Source organism: Oncorhynchus tshawytscha, unplaced genomic scaffold, assembly GCF_018296145.1.
Source record: "Oncorhynchus tshawytscha isolate Ot180627B unplaced genomic scaffold, Otsh_v2.0 Un_contig_4324_pilon_pilon, whole genome shotgun sequence".
Lineage (NCBI taxonomy): Eukaryota > Metazoa > Chordata > Actinopteri > Salmoniformes > Salmonidae > Oncorhynchus > Oncorhynchus tshawytscha.
This window is the reverse complement of record NW_024609799.1, coordinates 187,501-204,767: the sequence shown is the minus strand read 5'-3', so window position 1 is coordinate 204,767 and position 17,267 is coordinate 187,501. Positions and strand designations below refer to the sequence as shown.

Genomic DNA, 17,267 nt, shown 5'->3' with positions numbered 1-17,267 from the left:
GAGACTGGTGTTCTGCCTAGAAGGCCAGCATCCCGGAGTCGCCTCTTCACTGTTGACGTTGAGACTGGTGTTCTGCCTAGAAGGCCAGCATCCCGGAGTCGCCTCTTCACTGTTGACGTTGAGACTGGTGTTTTGCGGGTACTTTTAATGAAGCTGCCAGTTGAGGACTTGTGAGGCATCTGTTTCTCAAACTAGACACTCTAATGTACTTGTCCTCTTGCTCAGTTGTGCACCGGGGCCTCCCACTCCTCTTTCTATTCTGGTTAGGGCCAGTTTGCGCTGTTCTGTGAAGGGAGTAGTACACAGCGTTGTACGAGATCAGTTTCTTGGCATTTTTTCACATGGAATAGCCTTCATTTCTCAGAACAAGAATAGACTGACGAGTTTCAGAAGAAAGTTATTTGTTTCTGGCCATTTTGAGCCTGTAATCGAACCCACAAATGTTGATGCTCCAGATACTCAAATAGTCTAATGAAGTCCAGTTTTATTGCTTCTGTAATCAGAACCACAGTTTCAGGTGTACTAACATAATTGCAAAAGGGTTTTCTAATGATCAATTAGCCTTTTAAAATGATAAACTTGGATTAGCTAACACAACGTGCCATTGGAACACAGGAGTGATGGTTGCTGATAATGGGCCTCTGTAGATATTCCATTAAAAATCAGCCGTTTCCAGCTACAATAGTCATTTACAACATTAACAATGTCTACACTGTATTTCTGATCGATTTTATGTTATTTTAAATGGACAAAAAATGTGCTTTTCTTTCAAAATCAAGGATATTTCTAAGTGACCCCACATTTTTGAACGGTAGTGTGTGTGTGTGTCATGCATGTGTGTGTGTGTGTGTGTGTGTGTAGGGGCTTTCCGTTTAGTTTAAAAATTGTTTAAAAAAATGATTTTCCAGGATTCTGTTTCCCCTGTTTTTCACTCTGAAAATCACACCTTTTAATAGAAAAACCACTACGTTGGATGTTCAGTCCACAACGAGGCTTAAACCACATCAGAAGACCACTTTTAAGGTCTGGGGAAAATAAAACAAATGTAGAATTTTGGGTGTAGTTACCCTTTAATGTCAGTGATCACCAGGAAGAGACCCCTGTCCACTACACTAAGAGACCCCTGTCCACTACACTAAGAGACCCTGTCCACTACACTAAGAGACCGCTGTCCACTACACTAAGAGACCGTTGTCCACTACACTAAGAGACCACTGTCCACTACACTAAGAGACCGCTGTCCACTACACTAAGAGACCGCTGTCCACTACACTAAGAGACCGTTGTCCACTACACTAAGAGACCGTTGTCCACTACACTAAGAGACCGTTGTCCACTACACTAAGAGACCGTTGTCCACTACACTAAGAGACCCCTGTCCACTACACTAAGAGACTGTTGTCCACTACACTAAGAGACCCCTGTCCACTACACTAAGAGACTGTTGTCCACTACACTAAGAGACTGTTGTCCACTACACTAAGAGAACGTTGTCCACTACACTAAGAGACCGTTGTCCACTACACTAAGAGACCGTTGTCCACTACACTAAGAGACCGTTGTCCACTACACTGAGAGACCGTTGTCCACTACACTAAGAGACCGTTGTCCACTACACTAAGAGACCGTTGTCCACTACACTAAGAGACCGTTGTCCACTACACTAAGAGACCGTTGTCCACTACACTAAGAGACCGTCCACTACACTAAGAGACCGTTGTCCACTACACTAAGAGACCGTTGTCCACTACACTAAGAGAACGTTGTCCACTACACTAAGAGACCGTTGAGACCACTCCACTACACTGAGAGACCGTTGTCCACTACACTGAGAGACCGTTGTCCACTACACTAAGAGACCGTTGTCCACTACACTAAGAGACCCCTGTCCACTACACTAAGAGACCGTTGTCCACTACACTAAGAGACCGTTGTCCACTACACTAAGAGACTACACTAAGAGACCGTTGTCCACTACACTAAGAGACCGCTGTCCACTACACTAAGAGACCGCTGTCCACTACACTAAGAGACCGTTGTCCACTACACTAAGAGACCCCTGTCCACTACACTAAGAGACCCCAAGAGACCGCTGTCCACTACACCCCTAAGAGACCACTGTCCACTACACTAAGAGACCGTTGTCCACTTCTCTCCCTCTCTCACTTTCTCTCCCTCTCTCACACTAAGAGACCGTTGTCCACTACACTGAGAGACCGCTGTCCACTACACTAAGAGACCGAGCCCTTGTCCACTACACTAAGAGACCCCTATTCCCTATATAGTCCACTACACTAAGAGACCGTTGTCCACTCCACTACTTTTGACCAGAGCCCTATTCCCTATATAGTGCACTACTTTTGACCAGAACCCTATTCCCTATATAGTGCACCACTTTAGACCAGAACCCATGTCCCTTTTCTCTGTGTGTGTGTTTGTGCATGCATGAAGATCAGTGTGTGTGTGTGTGTGTGTGTGTGTGTGTGTGTGTGTGTGTGTGTGTGTGTGACACTGTCAACAACCCCTGAACATTGTCTGTCTCCAGGTCAAAGTATGTCTGTAGTTCAGCCAAACAAAGCAAGTCAGCTGTCCTGTCAGTGAAAACACATTTACTGCACTGTCTAACACAACGGCAGATTAACGATACAGCATACTTACACAACACTAATATACTTACACAACACTAATATACTTACACAATATTTTATACATGATAAAGTTGCTGTGGAGGAGAAACAGTATGTAAAGGTGAAACTATAAAGGCCCAGGGCAGGGTTCCTGGCGGCCCAGGGGCCGGCGGTGATATTTGGACCCCAAGTAAAATAATACAAAGTTATATATATTTATGTATATTTTTTTTTACGTGTTCATTGTTGGACATTAAAGACTGTAAAAACACCAGGAAATCATCTCCAAGTGATTTTCATTTATGAAATCTGTTCCCATGTAATCCCACGCACAAGAGAGAGAGACGTGATCATATACAAATACAAGCAAGGGTTGAAATGATTATGTGTTAGTCAAACATCTGTTTGGGCTTCTTCGGTCAATTTGCAGTCTACAAATTATTTGCAATTATGTTCCGGCTGGAGCAGGGTGGGGGAGGAGGAGGGGGAGAGGGGAGCAGGGGAGGGAGGGAGGAGGGGGAGCAGAGGGAGGGAGGGAGGGGGGAGGGGGGGAGGGGGGGGGAGGGAGGGGGAGGAGGCGGAGAGGGGAGCAGGGGGAGGGGGGAGAGGGGAGCAGGGGGAGAGAGGGGGAGGGGGAGCAGGGGGGGAGGGAGGAGGAGAGGGGGGAGGGGGGGGGGAGGAGGAGGAGGAGAGGGGTAGGGGGTAGGGGGTAGGGGAGCAGGGGGAGGGAGGGGAGGGAGGGGGAGGGGAGGGAGGGAGGAGGGGAGGGGGAGCAGGGGTAGGGAGGAGGAGGGGAAGGGGGAGCAGGGGGGGGAGGGAGGGAGGGAGGGAGGGAGGGGGAGGGAGGGAGGGAGGGAGGGAGGGAGGGAGGGAGGGAGGGAGGGGGAGGGGGGGAGGGGGAGGGAGGGGGAGCAGGGGCAGGGAGGAGGAGGGGAAGAGGGGAGCAGAGGGTGTAAGGGGGTCAAAAGAGGGGTGGGACTGACAGGGTAGAAGGGAATTTTGCCAGTCTGGCAGTTAACGGCTGACTGATAATCAGTTCACACAACAGTAAAACTAACAGAGAGAGAGAGAGAGAGACACACAAACAGAGACACAGAGAGAGAGAGAGAGACACACAGAGAGAGACAGAGAGAGAGAGAGAGACACACAGAGAGAGACACAGAGAGAGAGAGAGACACACAGAGAGAGAGACACACAGAGAGAGAGACAGAGAGAGAGACAGAGAGAGAGAGAGAGAGAGAGAGAGAAAGACACACACACACACAGAGAGATAGAGAGAGAGAGAGACCACAACCAAAGAGAGAGAGACACACAACCAAAGAGAGAGCGAGACACACAACCAAGAGGGAGAGAGAGAGCATGAGAGAGAGACACACAACCAGAGAGAGAGAGAGAGATAGAGAGAGAGACACACACAACCAAAGAGAGAGAGACACACAACCAGAGAGAGAGATAGAGAGAGAGACACACAGAGAGTGAGAAAGAGGCACAGAGAGAGAGAGAGACACACACACGGAGAGGAAACAGAATCAGCACACAGAACAGAAACACGTTCAGGACTGCTGTACCAGAAGCACATAACTAGAATGATAGTGCTATAGGCAGGAGCAAGGCCCTCTTGTTCTTCAGTGCATTGTGTTGTCACTCAGTTGAGGGAACGGACAGGAAAATGAAATCAACAGAGAGGCACCCCAGATAACCATGTGAATGGAACAAAGAAGAGAGGAGAGAATAGGCCTAATGTGAGAAGATGGAAGGGGAGTAAAAGGTAGAGGAGAAAGTGGAAACATGGAAGTAATTACACAGACTGACACACTGCACTGTAATTACACTGCCCTGTTGTGCTACAGCTCTCCCCGTGTTGTCACGGCAACGGAACAGACCAGTATTCTGCAGTCAACTGTCACTAGGCCAAGACAACTAAACTTGGGGTCCCGGGGTGGATGAAGGCCCACAAACAATACACAACGTATAGTCTTACAGGAGGTAAAGACCTGCATAGATACAGTTCCCATTGACTTCTCTCTGTGGAAGTTTCCCATCTTGGGTCAGGTTAACATTGTGCCCACTAATGGTTACGGTTAGGATTGGGGGAGGGAACGCTGATCCTGGATCTGTACTTAGGGGAAACTTCACCCCAGAGCATTGCATTCACTGTGGAAGTAGGAGTAAGACCCCCAAGTGATGTTGGCCCTGGACACAATGGACTGGTTTCTCTGACACAGATCAAGCTTTACTCCTGGACTAAAACGCACGTTATAACACAAAGCTAACGTTATAACACAACGCTAACGTTATAACACAAAGCTATCCCCAGCTATGCAGCCAAACAAGGTGTGTGTGTGTCTTCTTTCTGTGTCAAGTGGTCTTTGGAATTGGAATAAATATATAAATATGGAATAAATATATACAATGAGTGGTAGGGTCTTGAGACTAGGGCTTTGGGACAAAAGCATCATATTTGTGTTGTGTTGAAGGCAGCTGATAGCCTATAAATGGGGTAAACGTTTAAGTTGGTGTAGGCTACATTTGGCCCAATTATAGTTAACCTATAAAAACAAACGATCCATTTTGAAACATCGGTCATACTAGCGACGTGTTTCTGCAAGCCCTGCAATTCACCGACTGACTCCGCAATCCCCCAAGGCAGTCGACATGAATGACAGGCACTGACTGATAACGTCGACCGATACGGTTCTCTTTCCGCTGGTTTTAGTTCACAACGAAACTAGCCCACCTAGTTAGACCTCAAAGCACCGTAAACAACCCACACTTGTTGCATTGTTGTTTCTGTTATTAATGGCGCATTGCCTTTCCCTTTCGGCCGGTTTACTCTTAGCCTGTCAGTTCCTCAAACGTGTCAGACTGAACAGTTAAACTACCCTGGAAGCTACAGCGGACAAACTGTACAAATACATGGAAAGAAAACGACAAGACAATGTGAAAAAAGCTACAGTCAGCCATACGGTCGGTTCACTCACCCCTTCGTAACTTGCGCAACCCGTTCAAGCTTAAACCTGCAGTGCGGCCGCAGTGGATCCGTCTCTCTCTACTGTTACAAAATACATCAGCATGTTGAACAGCGGCAACGAACCATTGTCGACTCTAGGGGTGACGATATCATTATCCTGCCGCATTGAAACGTTGTAACGGGCTATAGGTAGACTTTTACGGAGAAACAGTTTACCGGTTGTCTCAACGTGTGGTTTATATTTCAGTTCAAGAAAAACCGACGCTGTGTGTTTGTCATTTTATGTTGGTACCGCAAAGTTCCCCCCCCAAATAAAGTTTTCCACCGAATGGAACATTCCTATTCATTGCTCGAAATCCTTCTTCCACAACGTTTGTTTTCACACGCAATATAATTCCATAGACCGCTGTGTCAGTACAGTACATTTCCTTGGTAAGAAAAGTTTGAAGACTGTCCTTTCTTGATATTTTATTTTTTTATACCTTATCATCCATAAAACATTTCAACAAACGTATAGGCTAGCCTTCTGATGCTACTTTAGGCTAAACGTCTCCAATACAGGTGGCTTAAACATTTGCGAATTCATCAATTTTGCCAAGTCAAGTAGCCTACTCCATTGACAGAGCCTAGTCTGGTCAAGGTGTGAGAGATTGTCTGGGTGTGTTGTATTCACAGGTTCTATTGCACAACAGGTTCCCTGGTCTGTTCTAGCCTAAAGGTAGCCTATCAATGAAACATACAAACGGAAGAATGGTGATCTGAGAGGTGAAAGAAGGAAACTAAGAGCCTGAAATTACCTGTGTGCTGTTGATCAGGTGATTCTTCTGTATCCTATTTCTTGGATTGAAAGTTACAATAAGGGGCTCTCTCTATCTGTCTCTGACTACCTGGCCACACCTAATGTACGTATTAACTTGCCTCAAGAACCTCTGGGTAATGTAGTTTTTGATCAATGACTGAAAGAAGAAGCATATTTCCAAAACTACAACCTCTCTTTCTACCTCTCCATTCCTCTGTCTCTCCATTCCCCTCTTCCTCTCCATCCCCCTGTCTCTACCTCTCTTCCTCTGTCTCTACCTCTCCATTCCCCTGTCTCTACCTCTCCATTCCTCTGTCTCTACCTCTCCATTCCCTGTCCATTCCATTCCCCTGTCTCTACCTCTCCATTCCCCTGTCTCTACCTCTCCATTCCCCTGTCTGTCTCTACCTCTCCATTCCCCCCTGTCTCTACCTCTCCATTCCCTGTCTCTACCTCTCTTCCTCTCCATTCCCTCTGTCTCCATTCCTGTCTCTACCTCCCATTCCCCTGTCTCTACCTTCCATTCCCTGTCTCTACCTCTCCATTCCCTGTCTCTACCTCTCCATTCCCCTGTCTCTACCTCTCCATCCCTGTCTCTACCTCTCCATTCCTGTCTCTATTCCATTCCTGTCTCTACCTCCCCTCCTATCCCATTCCCCTGTCTCTATTCCCTGTCTCTATCTCCATTCCTCTGTCTCTATCCTGTCTCTACATTCCCTGTCTCTACCTCTCCATCCCCCCTGTCTCTACCTCTCCATTCCCCTGTCTCTACCTCTCCATTCCTCTCTCTCTTCCTCTCCATTCCCCTGTCTCTACCTCTCCATTCCCCTGTCTCTACCTCTCCATTCCCTGTCTCTCCTCTCCATTCCCTGTCTCTACCTCTCCATTCCCCTGTCTCTACCTCTCCATTCCTCTGTCTCTACCTCTCCATTCCCTGTCTCTACCTCTCCATTCCCCTGTCTCTACCTCTCCATTCCCCTGTCTCTACCTCTCCATTCCCCTGTCTCTACCTCTCCATTCCCCTGTCTCTACTGTCTCTACCTCTCCATTCCCCTGTCTCTACCTCTCCATTCCCCTGTCTCTACCTCTCCATCCCCTGTCTCTACCTCTCCATTCCCTCTGTCCATTCCCTGTCTCTACCTCTCCATTCCCCTGTCTCTACCTCTCCATTCCCCTGTCTCTACCTCTCCATTCCCCTGTCTCTACCTCTCCATTCCCCTGTCTCTACCTCTCCATTCCCCTCTACCTCTCCATTCCCCTGTCTCTACCTCTCCATTCCCCTGTCTCTACCTCTCCATCATCCCCCCCATTCCCTGTCTCTACCTCTCCATTCCCCTGTCTCTACCTCTCCATTCCCCTGTCTCTGTCTCCATTCCCCTGTCTCTACATTCCCTGTCTCTACCTCCCATTCCCCTGTCTCTTCCTCTCCATTCCCCTGTCTCTACCTCTCCATTCCCCCCTGTCTCTACCTCTCCATTCCCCTGTCTCTACTCTCCATTCCCATTCCCCTGTCTCTACCTCTCCATTCCCCCCTGTCTCTTCCTCTCCATTCCCCTGTCTCTTTCCCCTCTCATTCCCATTCCCCTGTCTCTACCTCTCCATTCCCCTGTCTCTACCTCTCCATTCCCCTGTCTCTACCTCTCCATTCCCCTGTCTCTACCTCTCCATTCCCTGTCTCTACCTCTCCATTCCCCTGTCTCTATTCCCCTGTCTCTACCTCAATCCCCTCCATCTCTTCCTCTCCATTCCCCTGTCTCTACCTCTCCATTCCCCTGTCTCTACCTCTCCATTCCCCTGTCTCTACCTCTCCATTCCCCTGTCTCTCCATTCCCCTGTCTCTACCTCTCCATTCCCCCTGTCTCTACCTCTCCATTCCCCTGTCTCTACCTCTCCATTCCCCTGTCTCTACCATCTCCATTCCCTGTCTCTACCTCTCCATTCCCCTGTCTCTACCTCTCCATTCCCCTGTCTCTACCTCTCCATCCCCTGTCTCTTCCCCTGTCTCTACCTCTCCATTCCCCTGTCTCTACCTCTCCATTCCCCTGTCTCTACCTCTCCATTCCCCTGTCTCTACCTCTCCATTCCCCTGTCTCTACCTCCATTCCCCTGTCTCTACCTCTCCATCCCCTGTCTCTTCCTTCCCCTCCATTCCCCTGTCTCTACCTCTCCATTCCCCTGTCTCTACCTCTCCATTCCCCTGTCTCTACCTCTCCATTCCCTGTCTCTACCTCCCCTGTCTCTTCCTCTCCATTCCTCTGTCTCTACCTCTCCATTCCCTGTCTCTACCTCTCCATTCCCCTGTCTCTACCTCTCCATTCCCCTGTCTCTACCTCTCCATTCCCCTGTCTCTACCTCTCCATTCCCTGTCTCTCCTCTCCATTCCCTGTCTCTACCTCCATTCCCTGTCTCTACCTCTCCATTCCCTGTCTCTACCTCTCCATTCCCCTGTCTCTACCTCTCCATTCCCCTGTCTCTACCTCTCCATTCCCCTGTCTCTACCTCTCCATTCCCCCTGTCTCTACCTCTCCATTCCTCTGTCTCTACCTCTCCATTCCCTGTCTCTACCTCTCCATTCCCCTGTCTCTACCTCTCCATCCTCTACCTCTCCATTCCTGTCTCTACCTCTCCATTCCCCTGTCTCTATTCCTCTCTTCCTCTCCATTCCCCTGTCTCTACCTCTCCATTCCCCTGTCTCTCCCATTCCCCTGTCTCTACTCTATTCCTCTCTCATTCCATTCTCTCTCTCTCCATTCCCCTGTCTCTATTCCCCTGTCTCTACCTCTCCATTCCCCTGTCTCTACCTCTTCATTCCTCAAACAGACTGGTCTCTACCCCAGGCTGCCTTTTTCCATTCCCCTGATGCTAGAGATGATGTCCTCCTCCCACTAGTTACACTCCCTCCACCACTAGTTACACTCCCTCCTCCACTATTCCCCTGTTACATTCTCTCCTCCACCACTAGTTACACTCCCATCCTCCACTAGTTACACTCCCTCTCTCCACTAGTTACACTCCCCATCCTCCACTAGTTCCACTCCCTCCTCCACTCCATTCCTCTCTCTTATTCCTCTGTCTCTACCTCTCCATTCCTCCTCTCCCTCCATCCACTAGTTACACTCCCTCCTCCACTGCCTTTTTACACCCTCCTCCACTCCACTAGTTACACTCCCTCCTCCACTAGTTACACTCCCTCCACCACTAGTTACACTCCCTCCTCCACTAGTTACACTCCCTCCTCCACTAGTTACACTCCCTCCTCCACTAGTTACACTCCCTCCTCCACTAGTTACACTCCCTCCTCCACTAGTTACACTCCCTCCTCCACTCCACTCCCTCCACTCCACTCCCTCCTCCACTAGTTACACTCCCTCCTCCACTCCCTCCTCCACTAGTTACACTCCCTCCTCCACTAGTTACACTCCCTCCTCCACTAGTTACACTCCCTCCTCCACTCACCACTCACTCCCTCCTCCACTAGTTACACTCCCTCCTCCACTCCCTCCTCCACTAGTTACACTCCCTCCTCCACTCCCTCTCCACTAGTTACACTCCTCCACTAGTTACCCTCCACTAGTTACACTCCCTCCTCCACTAGTTACACTCCCTCCTCCACTAGTTACACTCCCTCCTCCACTAGTTACACTCCCTCCTCCACTCCCTCATCCACTAGTTACACTCCCTCCTCCACTAGTTACACTCCCTCCTCCACTAGTTACACTCCCTCCTCCACTAGTTACACTCCCTCCTCCACTAGTTACACTCCCTCCTCCACTAGTTACACTCCCTCCTCCACTAGTTACACTCCCTCCTCCACTAGTTACACTCCCTCCTCCACTAGTTACACTCCTCCTCCACTAGTTACACTCCCCCTCCTCCACTAGTTACACTCCCTCCTCCACTAGTTACACTCCCTCCTCCACTAGTTACACTCCCTCCTCCTCACTCCCTCCTCCACTAGTTACACTCCCTCCTCCACTAGTTACACTCCCTCCTCCCCTCCTCCACTAGTTACACTCCCTCCTCCACTAGTTACACTCCCTCCTCCACTCCACTAGTTACACTCCCTCCTCCACTAGTTACACTCCCTCCTCCACTAGTTACACTCCCTCCTCCACTAGTTACACTCCCTCCTCCACTAGTTACACTCCCTCCCTCCTCCACTCCACTCCTCCACTAGTTACACTCCCTCCTCCACTAGTTACACTCCCTCCTCCACTAGTTACACTCCCTCCTCCACTAGTTACACTCCCTCCTCCACTAGTTACACTCCCTCCTCCACTAGTTACACTCCCTCCTCCACTAGTTACACTCCCTCCTCCACTAGTTACACTCAGACTGCATGGACAACTATGCCACCATTTGCAGCCATGCAGTCAGCATTTCACAGCCTGTATTTGGCATCACATGAGAACTGTTATCTCACATTTACATCTTAGTCCTTCTGCAGACGCTCTAATCCAGAGCATGTTTTACAATCAGCGGTGCATTCAACCAAGAGAGGTAAAACAACCACAAGCTGCACCAACTGTTTGCTTTGGTCTCCACAGACTACAGTAGGGGCGGTAGATAGCCTTTGGTCTCCACAGACTACAGTAGGGGCGGTAGATAGCCTTTGGTCTCCACAGACTACAGTAGGGGCGGTAGATAGCCTTTGGTCTCCACAGACTACAGTAGGGGGTAGATAGCCTTTGGTCTCCACAGACTACAGTAGGGGCGGTAGATAGCCTTTGGTCTCCACAGACTACAGTAGGGGCGGTAGATAGCCTTTGGTCTCCACAGACTACAGTAGGGCGGTAGATAGCCTTTGGTCTCCACAGACTACAGTAGGGGCGGTAGATAGCCTTTGGTCTCCACAGACTACAGTAGGGGCGGTAGATAGCCTTTGGTCTCCACAGACTACAGTAGGGGCGGTAGATAGCCTTTGGTCTCCACAGACTACAGTAGGGGCGGTAGATAGCCTTTGGTCTCCACAGACTACAGTAGGGGCGGTAGATAGCCTTTGGTCTCCACAGACTACAGTAGGGGCGGTAGATAGCCTTTGGTCTCCACAGACTACAGTAGGGGCGGTAGATAGCCTTTGGTCTCCACAGACTACAGTAGGGGCGGTAGATAGCCTCGTGGTTAAGAGCGCCAGGCAAGGAAACAAAAGGTCACTGGTTTGAATCCCGAGCCGACAAAGTGGGAAAATCTGTATTTCTGCCCTTGAGCGAGCCAGTTAGCCTCCAACAACTGCTCCTTGGGCGCTGTGGACATTGAGTAAGGCAGCTCCCTGCACCTCTCTGACTCAGAGGTGTTGGGGTAAATGTGGAAGACTCATTTCGGTTAAATGCGATCGGTTGTGCAACTGACAAAGTAGCTGCTTTCCTTTCCCAGTAAGTCTATACATGATAATACCATCGGTGGTTTGAGTAGGTGGTGAACACACACTAGCTTTTCAGCAGAATCCTCTCCTAGATTCTCACCAACAGTTTCAGAATGACTATGGCCTGTGATCAGTCTTCATTGCACATTTTAAACACTTCATTTGATTCCACATATTACATCATAAAGGATTCAAACATGTCAAAGGTCGTTGACCTCAAGGACACTTAAGGAAACAAGAAGTATATCTTCCACACAGCTATGCAGCCCATAACGACTGAAACAGAGGAGTACCTTCTCCTCCACACAGCTATGCAGCCCATAACGACTGAAACAGAGGAGTACCTTCTCCTCCACACAGCTATGCAGCCCATAACGACTGAAACAGAGGAGTACCTTCTCCTCCACACAGCTATGCAGCCCATAACGACTGAAACAGAGCAGTACCTTCTCCTCCACACAGCTATGCAGCCCATAACGACTGAAACAGAGGAGTACCTTCTCCTCCACACAGCTATGCAGCCCATAACGACTGAAACAGAGGAGTACCTTCTCCTCCACACAGCTATGCAGCCCATAACGACTGAAACAGAGCAGTACCTTCTCCTCCACACAGCTATGCAGCCCATAACGACTGAAACAGAGCAGTACCTTCTCCTCCACACAGCTATGCAGCCCATAACGACTGAAACAGAGCAGTACCTTCTCCTCCACACAGCTATGCAGCCCATAAACAGACTGAAACAGAAACAGAGCAGTACCTTCTCCTCCACACAGCTATGCAGCCCATAACGACTGAAACAGAGCAGTACCTTCTCCTCCACACAGCTATGCAGCCCATAACGACTGAAACAGAGGTACCTTCTCCTCCACACAGCTATGCAGCCCATAACGACTGAAACAGAGGAGTACCTTCTCCTCCACACAGCTATGCAGCCCATAACGACTGAAACAGAGCAGTACCTTCTCCTCCACACAGCTATGCAGCCCTGATAACCTCCACACAGACTGAAACAGAGCAGTACCTTCTCCTCCACACAGCTATGCAGCCCATAACGACTGAAACAGAGCAGTACCTTCTCCTCCACACAGCTATGCAGCCCATAACGACTGAAACAGAGCAGTACCTTCTCCTCCACACAGCTATGCAGCCCATAACGACTGAAACAGAGGAGTACCTTCTCCTCCACACAGCTATGCAGCCCATAACGACTGAAACAGAGTAGTACCTTCTCCTCCACATAGCTGGGTGTTTTGCCCTACTCATAGGCAGGCCTGCAATCTGAAGGCCTCATACAGTAATCCTATGTACGTGGCCGAGACTACCAATCTGAAGGCCTCATACAGTAATCCTATGTAGGTGGCCGAGACTACCAATCTGAAGGCCTCATACAGTAATCCTATGTAGGTGGCCAAGACCTCATACAGTAATCCTAATCTGAAGGCCTCATACAGTAATCCTATGTAGGTGGCCAAGACTACCAATCTGAAGGCCTCATACAGTAATCCTATGTAGGTGGCCGAGACTACCAATCTGAAGGCCTCATACAGTAATCCTATGTAGGTGGCCGAGACTACCAATCTGAAGGCCTCATACAGTAATCCTATGTAGGTGGCCTACCAATCTGAGACCTACCAATCTGAAGGCCTCATACAGTAATCCTATGTAGGTGGCCGAGACTACCAATCTGAAGGCCTCATACAGTAATCCTATGTAGGTGGCCGAGACTACCAATCTGAAGGCCTCATACAGTAATCCTATGTAGGTGGCCGAGACTACCAATCTGAAGGCCTCATACAGTAATCCTATGTAGGTGGCCGAGACTACCAATCTGAAGGCCTCATACAGTAATCCTATGTAGGTGGCCGAGACTACCAAATATCACCGACTTGCATTTGCATCCCAGGCTGTCCAGGCCTGATATGAGGTGCTGGTATTTAAGGAGCTTTTCAGAAAAGTCCTGTTCGGTCTAATCTCTAATCTCTCCTGGATAGATTCCCATGGAGGAAATGACAAACTTTCGCGAGTGAATTTGACTTCTGGGTAACCAAGATTATGCTCCATGTAACAATCAAATGAGCAGCCCACTTCCAAAATCAGCACCTCCCTCTGGCCTCCCCGCACAACACATCATCAACACACTCTCTCTCTCTCTCTCACACACACACACACACACACACACACACACACACACACACACACACACACACACACACACACACACACACACAGACCATCTTGCCTGCTCTGGACCCTCTCCACTCCGCTCCTCTTCGACCTCGTCCAGTCAGGCCTGTTAGCAGTGTGTATGTATGTATGGGTGAATTTGTGTGTATGCGTGTGTGTGTCTTCGTTCTCAACAACAGACTCAATAACGCAACACCCATCTCGGTTTCCTGTCATGTGATTTCCTGAGACCTGTCGACAGAAGCTGCAGCTTATCCACAGGTCTTAGATCAGCTCTAAAATATGAAATAACAAGTCAACTTATAGGGGAGGATGACGTATCTTAGGTAGATGGGAGAGAGAGACAGAGAGAGAGAGAGAGAGAGAGAGAGAGAGACACACAGAGAGAGAGAGAGAGAGAGAGAGAGAGACAGAGAGAGACAGAGAGACACAGAGAGAGAGAGAGAGAGACAGAGAGAGACAGAGAGAGAGAGAGAGAGAGAGAGAGAGAGAGAGAGACAGAGAGAGTGAGAGAGAGAGAGAGAGAGAGAGAGAGAGAGAGAGAGAGAGAGAGAGAGAGAGAGAGAGAGACACAGAGAGAGAGAGAGAGACAGAGAGAGAGAGAGAGACAGAGAGAGAGAGAGAGACAGAGAGAGAGAGAGAGAGAGAGAGAGAGAGAGAGAGAGACAGACAGAGAGAGAGACAGAGAGAGAGAGAGACACAGAGAGAGAGAGAGAGAGAGAGAGAGACACAGAGAGAGAGAGGGAGAGAAGGAAACAGAGAGGGGCTGATGCGATGCTGATATTGGGTGGGAAGTGTGTGAATGTGTGTTTGAAGGGAGCTTTGAGTGAATGTGTGTACAGCGTTTAGTGACTGTATGTGCGTGTGCGCATATGAGAGTGTGTGTGCGAGCATGTGTGTGTAAGATCAGGAAGCGGAACACAGTAGAGACCTAGAAGACCTTGAAGAAAGATGGAGGACAAAGAATACAACAGCGGTGGCTTCATGAGGCTCGTATCAGGTAAACGTGTGTGTGTGTGTGTGTGTGTGTGTGTGTGTGTGTGTGTGTGTGTGTGTGTGTGTGTGTGTGGGCCACTTCCATCTTTTATGTGTTACACCTCCTCAGTTCATATAACTAACTATATAGGTGTTTAACTAACTATCTAGGTGTTTAACTAACTACCTAGGTGTTTAACTAACTATCTAGGTGTTTAACTAACTACCTAGGTGTTTAACTAACTATCTAGGTGTTTAACTAACTATCTAGATGTTTAACTTCAGTTGATATAACTAACTATCTAGATGTTTAACTTCAGTTGATATAACTAACTATCTAGATGTTTAACTTCAGTTGAACATGCAGCTTTAAACTTTCACTTTTCCGAGATGCGTGTGTGTGTGTGGGTGTGTGTGTGTGTGTGTGTGGGTGTGTGTGTGGGTGTGTGGGTGTGGGTGGGTGTGTGTGTGTGAGAGAGAGAGAGAACCTTGTCTACTTCCTCTTGTTAGGTCAGTTGATGTTTTGTTGGCTGGTTATTTAGATCAGCTCTGAAATTAGCATATAGAATTGAATTCTATCAAATAATATATAATAATAATAATATCACTTGCATCATTTGATTTATTAATAACTGTTTTTCCTATCCCGTCTCCCCTGGTTGGAGGACTTCGTGGAAACAGAAAAATGCAATACGTATAGATATATAATATATACTGAACAAAAATATAAACGCAACACGTTAATTAAGTGTTGGTCGCATTTTTCATGAGCTGAAATAAAAGATCCCAGAAATGTTCCATAACGCACAAAAAATTGTATTTCTCTAAAATGTTGTGCACAAATTTGTTTATGTCCCTGTTATTGAGCATTTCTCCTTTGCCAAGATAATCCATCCACCTGACAGGTGTGACATATCAAGAAGCTGATTAAACAGCATGATCATTACATAGGCGCACCTTGTGCTGGGGACAATAAAAGGCCACTCGAAATGTGCAGTTTTGTCAGACAACGCAATGCTACAGATGTCTCAAGTTTTGAGGGAGTGTGCAATTGGCATGCTGACTGCAGGAATGTCCAACAGAGCTTTTGCCAGAGAATTTAATGTTAATTTCTCTACCATAAGCCACCTCCAACATCATTTTAGAGAATTTGGCAGTACATTCCAACCAGCCTCACAACCACAGACCACGTGTAACCACACCAGCCCAGGTCCTCCACATCTGGCTTCTTCACCTGTGAGATCGTCTCCATCCCTCTCTCTCTACCTCTTACTTCACCCTCACTCACTCTCTTCATCCCTTCATAGATGCTCTCCTCCCTTCTCCCTCTATCCCATCAACCTCTTATCCCCTCCATGGACAAGAGCTGTAGCTCCATCCTTCCATAGATGAGTCTCTCTCCCCCTTGCTCATTCTGTTTCATTTATATAACATTTGTGGTTACTTTTATCCCTTTTTCTCCCCATTTTCATGGTATCCAATTGGTAGTTACAGTCTTGTCCCATCGCTGCAACTCCCGTACGGACTCGGGAGAGGCAAAGGTTGAGAGCCATGGGTCCTCCGAAACACGACCCTGCCAAGCCACACTGCTCCCTTAACCACGAAGCCAGCCGCACCAATGTGTCGTAAGAAACACCGTACAACTGGCGACCCCAGTCAGCGTGCAAGCACCCGGACCGCCAACAGGAGTCGCTATAGCGCGATGGGACAAGGACATCCCGGCTGGCCAAACCCTCCCCTAAGTGCCTTAGACCGATGAGCCACCCCTCCCTGCTCATTCTGTCTCCCTCTCTTCCTCCCCTCTCCCTCCCTCTCTCCATCCCTCTATCCATCATTCATCCATAATGTAATTTACAAAATAGCCTCCAACACTCTACTTAGCAAATTGGATGCAGTCTATCACAGTGCCACCCGTTTTGTCAACAAAGCCCCATATACTACCCATCATTGCGACCTGCGTGCTCTCGTTGGTTGGTCCTCGTTACATATTCGTCGCCAAACCCACTGGCTCCAGGTCATCTATAAGCCTTTGCTAGGTGAAGCAGCACCTACCTGTAGCACGCACTCCAGCAGGTATATCTCACTGGTCATCCCCAAAGCCAACACCCCCTTTGGCCACCTTTCCTTCCAGTTCTCTGCTGCCAATGACTGGAACGAATTGCAAAAATCACTGAAGTTGGAGACTTATATCTCCCTCACTAACTTCAAGCATCGGCTGTCAGAGCAGCTTACCGATCGGTGTAGCTGTACACAGCCCATCTGTAAATTGCCTATCCAACCAACTACCTACCTCATCCCCATATTTTTTTATCTGCTCTTTTGCACATCAGTATTTCTACTTGCACA

General features: G+C 48.5%; 1 protein-coding gene across 2 annotated transcripts in view; it reads left to right on the top strand.

The window, feature by feature from the left end:
- Nucleotides 1–14,638: 14,638 nt before the first annotated feature.
- Nucleotides 14,639–17,267, top strand: part of tmc8 (transmembrane channel-like 8) — a 27,033-nt gene continuing 24,404 nt past the window's right edge. The window contains exon 1 of one of the 2 annotated variants that reach the window (XM_042318287.1): nt 14,639–14,946. In XM_042318287.1, coding sequence (XP_042174221.1) covers nt 14,898–14,946 — 49 coding nt within the window. In that variant the 5' untranslated portion in view covers nt 14,639–14,897. The remainder of the gene's footprint in view (nt 14,947–17,267) is intronic. The other variant, XM_042318286.1, reaches the window with a different exon arrangement.